Genomic DNA, 6,280 nt, shown 5'->3' on the forward strand with positions numbered 1-6,280 from the left:
TCTCACACTCATGTCCGTATGTGCTTCGGGCCTGTTTCTGCCTGCCCAGGTGCCTCTGGATCTAGCGGTACCAACCCCCATCCTTCCCTCACCAAGACTGACACCACGAGGAGGAAATGAAGCATCTTTAATTGAATCCCTGCCTCAACCCCCTAGAGAATCTCCAAGCACCAAACATGTGAGAACTGGGCCCCCCAGCCCCAGAGCCAATGTGCCCTCAATGCGCCACCTCCAGACCCCTCCCCACTCACACCTGTGGACAGTCTTGCAGGCTTTGTTCCAATAAATAACCCCAAGAACAAAGCTCAGGGTAGGGGACCCAACAGAGCATCCAGCTCAGCACAGAAATCTGAAGACGCGGATTATCTGAATACACATGAAATCAGAGCTGGTATGCAAGCTGGGAATAATCCCCTTTGGGCCCCAGTAGGTCACCATGCCCCCACGGTCACCCCACACACTGGCTCCCACAATCAGGACAAACTAACTCCATTTCATGTCACACAGTAACAATTACCTGCTGGGATTCTCCACCATCAGACCTGACTCTGAATCCTGGGCAGGGGAGGGGAGCCCAGAAACCCTAAGAGACAGCAAGCCTCTGGAGAAGGGGGCTTGGCTTCTCAAGGACAGGAGGATCGGGAGCAGGGCAGAGGGACGAGGCTGGGGGCCAGGTCACTGCTGGGCCCTGCCTCGGCGGGTGCGGAGTGGACTTGAGGCTCGGGCCTGTACGCGCGCCGATTCGCCCATCTCCCTGCGGATGTCCCCAAGAGCCGCCGATGGGGACTCCAGCAGCCTCTGGAAGAGGCTGGGCCGGCCCGCAGTTGGCTCCCGGCACTGGAAAGTGACGGCTGTGCCGGCGTCAGCCTTCATCTCCCTGGAGAAGCCATCGGAGGAGCCGTCGAAGCAGCGGCCAATAGCGATCTCCTTGGCCAGCCTTGGGCTCTGGTCGGTGACCGTGTAGACACCATAGTTGTGACCCAGAGGGTCCAGCGGGGCCAGCATGGAGAAGGAAGCCAGGTCATCAGTGGGCGCGAGTGGTGGGTGCCGTGTCAGGTAATCCTGCAGGAGCCCGTTGACCGCCACACGCCGGCAGCTGCCCTGCGGCATGATGGTCACCAGCGTCCTGTCCACCTGACGCTGGTCAAACAGCATCCCGCTGCACTTGAATTCCACACAGGCGGCAGAGGAGCTAGGGCGCTGGGGGTCCCGGACACTCCGGGAATCCCGCAGCCCGTAGAGCTGGCCCTGGGTCCGGGGATGGCTGCCTCCCAAATTGTGGGAGCGGACCATGTACTCCTGGGGTCCTTGGATCTTCACCTTGAGGAAGCAGGCCCGGAACTCCTGCGGGTTGGGCCACCAGGCCAGGAGATCTCCGGTCCAGGAGGCTGGCGCGCCCTCGCGGAAGGGGACCACGTTGTACTCGTATTTGTCCGCCTCCACACGAGCGAAGCGGAAGTGACTGGCGGTCACCGGGGCCTCCTGGCACTCCCGCAGGCTGCGCCACGGGTACACGGGGCCGTTGGCCTCGGTGGGGTCGCCGGGCCTGGGCTTGGCGAGGTTGATGCGGAAGCCGCTGCGCTTGAGGGCAGGGTCGTCGTGGTCCGTGCGGCGGTAGTCCAGCCGGTCCAGGTAGGGCTGCGCCACGCCAACGGCGGCCGGGAGCGGGCGCGGCCGCGAGGGCGCGGGCTCCAGCTCCTCCCCGCCCAGGGTGGCCCGTGACCACGGCGGTGTAGGCGTCTGGGCTGGTCGGCGTCGCAGAAGGCGGGGAGGCAGGCGCCGTTCGGGCCGGTGACCGCGCTGTCGAAGCGGCCCCAGGCGCGAGGGTTGGCCGAGAAGCCGGGGGCGGGCTCCAGATTGACCAGCGTGACCACCACGCCCTCCACCTGCTCGCTGGGGGTGAACTTGTCGTTGGCATAGGCGCGCACCTTCACGAAGCAGCGGCGGCGCTCGGGCACGTCCAGGTTGAACAGACGGCGCTCGCGGATCTCCACGTTGCCCACCAGGAAGACCCGCTCCTCCCGGCGGGCCCGCTGGGACGCCGGTCTCTCGCGCTGGAAGCCGCTCTCTTCTTCCCACAGGCCCGTGTCAGGGTTTAGCGACCACAGCTTCAGGGCCTCCACGTGGCCCGGCATCCGGATCTGGTCAGCGGCCACGCGCACAGCCACCAGCCCCGTCTGCAGCTGCTCGGCGGAGCCGGCCGCCCGGAGGTCCACCGAGAACATGCCGTACGTGCGCAGCGGGGCCAGCTCCCCGTCCCCGTCCACGAACCGCAGGTCACTGGGCGCGGCGGCTGCCGAAGTGAGATTTCGGGGGTCCACGAAGGTCACCTGGGCCTCCACAGCCCCCGTGTAGGGTTGACCGTCAGCTCTGCGGAAGGCCCCGGGCGGAATGATCAGCTCTCCTAAGGGGGCCTCCTCTCCCATTTCCCCGAGGGATATGGTGTTGCTCTGGCGGGCGTCTAAAATGATGGGGGCTTTCTTTCGCATGGCCTTGACCTCATGGTACACGCCAGCACCTCGAGGATCAAAAGGCAGGACCCTGACAGTGTCCACGAACTGGCCACTGGGGTCCACAAAGGTCATCACCAGCCGCTGAGTGGAAGGCGCCACCTCGAGAGTGAAGTCACCCTGGTAGGACGTGAAGCCAATGGGCTCCCGGCCCAGCAGGATGCGAGCAAAGCGCAAGGGCTCCCTAGAGTCAGCGGCCACCACGCGTCCCCGGATCAGCCCCCGAAGGGGCAGACATTTCTGACAGCCACACTCAGCCACGACCTTGACTGGGAGAGTGTAGCCAGAGCAGTGGATCTTCCTGCTCTCCAGGCGGCGCACGGAGCAGCAGCGGGAGCCTGCGTCCCCACACCGGGGGTTGGAGCCTGCAGGGCTGGGGCAGAGGGTGTCAGGGCAAAGGCCTACGTCCAGGTAGGTGGGCCCTCTGCCTGGCTGACCACAGTCATCTGGAAGCTTGATCAGGTGTTCTCGGGGCCGGGGGTCACAGGCTGGCTGGCCCGGGGCTGTGGAGCAAGGAAGCAGGCAGATCAGGGTAAATGGGAGAGCTCCAGGGAGGCCAAGGCTAGGGGCCTGGATTGGGGTCAGAGGCTCAAGCCAGGGGCTCAGCGACTGAGCAAGGTCAGAGATCAGTCTGAAGTTGGGATTCCATGTGAGGCTGAGTTTTAGCTGGAGGTGGGACTCAGTTTGGTGTCAGGGATTGGGGGGAGGGTTACTGAAGATGCTCACCAAGTACGGTGAGTCGAGCAGCGCCCGATCGCACGGCCCCCGCGTCATTCCATGCTTTGCAGTGATAGGTGCCTGCCTGGTCTGGGCGGAGCCCATGCAGCTCCAGGTGGGCCCCATACCTGTGTGTCCGCCTGTCCAGCAGCGTCCCGTTGTGGAACCTGGGTGGGGGGCGGGTGAACAACACCAAGGGTGTCCTTGGCAGAGGGGAGGGGCTGCATCCACCCTCCACCCCTCCATGCAGCACAGGGAGGTTGCAGAGCAGCTTCCTCTGGGTCTCCGAGGCACCACGAATCACAGGATGCCCATTCCACGCCCACAGCTGGGCGAGAGACCCATGAGCACGAGGCAGGGCACTCACCAGGAGTATTTCTTGGGCATGGGGGTGCCTGAGGCTTTGCAGCAGAAGGTCACATTCTGGCCAGCCTCTCGAACTCGAGACTCGGGGTGCTTCACCAGGTAGGGCTTCTCTGGGGGCAAAAGCAGCAAAGGTCAGGGTCCAGCTTCTCCCAGTGATCCTTCCCAAGAGGCAGGTGCCATCCAGTCTCTTACTGTGATGCCCTGTTTCACCTGGGTCTTTTCTGATGACTCGCCCCACTCTCTTTCACCTCACATCTGCTGGAGACTCTACCCTTAATGCAGAATCTATTTTTTCCCCTTTAGCCACGGACTTTATTGTTTGAATATTTGCAGCTATTATTCTATACACAAATTTTAATTTCTTATAGAACTCTGTATTCCTTATTGCTGGGTCACTTCACTCTCCATTTTACGGCACATTTCCATCAAGAAGTGTTTCCCTAGAGCGCAATCTGCCTGATTGTGGGTTGTTGCTATTGTTCAGTTGCTAAAGTGAAAGTTAGTTGCACAGTCGTGTCCAACCTTTTGCAGTCCCATGGACTATAGCCTGCCTGGCTCCGCGGTCCATGGAATTCTCCAGGCAGGAGTACTGGAGTGGGTTGCCATTTCCTTCTCCAGGGAATCTTCCCGACCCAAGGATCAAACCTGGGTCTCCTGCATTGCAGGCAGATTCTTTACCAACTGAGCCACTCGGGAGTTTAGTTGCTAAGTTGTGCCCAACTCTTTGCGATGCCATGGACTGCAGCCTGCTAGGCTTCTGTGTCCATGAGATTCCCAGCCAAGAATACTGGAGTGGGTTCTTAATGCCTAATCTTAATGCTTCCCTTTGCAACTCACGTCTCACCCCCACATCTTCTCCAAGGACTGTGACATCTTATTTCTTGCCCCATTGACCTCGCTGTGCATCATATCGTCCCAAGTGCTTGGTGTCACCCAGAGTTACCTCCTCAGGTCCTCGGCCCCTCATCCCTCTTGCCATGAGGCACTTACCCAACTTATTAAGGACAACAGTGGCCACTGCTGACATGGAGCTGTTGGCCTGGGCCTGGGCCATGCCTGCTGAAAAGCCGTCCATTTGGGCACTGACGTTGGCTCGGCTGCTGGCACAGACTCCAGGCATCCGGAAGGTTCCATGGGCATCACTAGTGGCTATGGTGCCAGGCCAGTCTCTCAAGGAGACCCTGGCTCCTGGCAGTGGACGCCCAGATGGGGTGACCACCGAGCCCAGAAGAATGTGGTCGGGGCACCCACAGGTGTTGGGGCCACACCCTGGAGGGACACAGGGAGGCACAGAAGGCTCTTGACCCCTTCCTGGGGAGGGCTTTCCTCTCCATCAGTCCCTCAGCAAAGGCACCTAGGCACCCTGCCCACCTCGTTCCCCTCAGAGAGTCCTCAGCATGGACCTGCTTGGAGCAGCCCCTGGTGTAAAGGACATGGGGCTGAGTGGTCAGGGCTGGGGCGAGGGGGGTACCCGGGGTCCTGGTGTGAGGGAGATGCCCCAGGGAGGAGACAGGATAGTTGACTCTCACAGGCCAGAGAGGCTCCTTCTAGCATGAGAGGAAATGTTCAGGCCGGGGCTGGGGGCCCAGCAAGGGGCTGCGTCTTGGGCCCAGAACCTTTCCCTCCAGTCCCAATCCTGCGGTTTCTCCATAAAATGGAAAATTCCACTGGAAACTTCAGGGCAGAGGCATGGAGAACGCACAGCCAAGCAGAGTAGGGTGGGGACCCCACCACCCCATTGGCCACACTGCTCCCCCACCCTGCTGCGGGCTCTGCTGGGGCAGTCTCCAGACCGTGTTTGTGGAGCCCAGGCCTGATTGGAATTTCCAGTCGCCTCCTGGCTGGCCTGGTGTCCGGCCCTGGGAGGGCCTGGGCATCGTGTCTGCCAGGGTGTGAGCGCGTGTCCGCGTGGGCGTGGGGGGACGGGCGGGGCCTGCCAATGCCATGCAAGTGTGCACCCCGAGTGCATGAGCCAGCTTCTGCGTGTGTCCACGTCCACCGGGATATCCGCACACCCCAACATGCACACGGAGGAAGCGCCTCCACAGATCTGCCCATGACTGCACATGACCCCCGTGAAGTCCACCCGTCCAGATGTACGCTTTTCCCAGTGCTCCTCGGGGGCGCAGAAGGGAAGGAGAAGCCAGTCTCCACGTGGTCCAGGTTCCGCTCCTCCAGGCTCCGCCCCTACGCCCAGACTCCGCCTCCTCCCTCCAGGCACCTCCCCATCAGACTCCACCCTAATTAGCCCCTCTAGGTACTTCCCTCAACTGGCCCCGCTGCCATCACACCCAGGCCCCGCCTCTAGTCCGCCCATCTCCTCCAGGCCCCGCCCCTCCTACCTGGACACCGAGGCCTCACACACTTCTGCGCCTCCGAGGGACGCCCGGGACACGCATCCCCCGCGGGGCTTGAGCAGCGGCGGCGGCGCAAGCGACGGCCTGGCCCGCAGCTCCCCGAACAGGGACCCCAAGGGCCCCACGAACCCCACGTGGCCTCTGGGGAGAGGGCAGAGATGGGGGCGTCAGGTGGCCGCCCACCCCAGAAACCCAGAATCTGGTGACAGTGTGGGGCTGGAGAACGTTCGTGGCACGTGCATCTGAGTCAGAGAGAAGTCCTACCCTCTCCCCGCCAAGGCGAACCGGTCGAATGTGCAGTGGAGGTACAGTTGTCCACCCCCAGCACAC

General features: G+C 62.2%; 1 protein-coding gene across 1 annotated transcript in view; it reads right to left on the minus strand.

Moving 5' to 3' along the window:
- Window positions 1-675: 675 nt before the first annotated feature.
- Window positions 676-6,280, minus strand: part of CILP2 (cartilage intermediate layer protein 2) — an 8,596-nt gene continuing 2,991 nt past the window's right edge. The window contains 7 exon segments of the mRNA XM_010847249.1: window positions 676-1,716; window positions 1,718-1,744; window positions 1,746-3,013; window positions 3,237-3,394; window positions 3,595-3,703; window positions 4,584-4,862; window positions 5,936-6,136. Of these exon segments, the coding sequence (XP_010845551.1) occupies window positions 676-1,716; window positions 1,718-1,744; window positions 1,746-3,013; window positions 3,237-3,394; window positions 3,595-3,703; window positions 4,584-4,862; window positions 5,936-6,136 (3,083 nt within the window).

Source organism: Bison bison, unplaced genomic scaffold (assembly GCF_000754665.1).
Source record: "Bison bison bison isolate TAMUID 2011002044 unplaced genomic scaffold, Bison_UMD1.0 scf7180017864248, whole genome shotgun sequence".
NCBI classification, from domain to species: domain Eukaryota; kingdom Metazoa; phylum Chordata; class Mammalia; order Artiodactyla; family Bovidae; genus Bison; species Bison bison.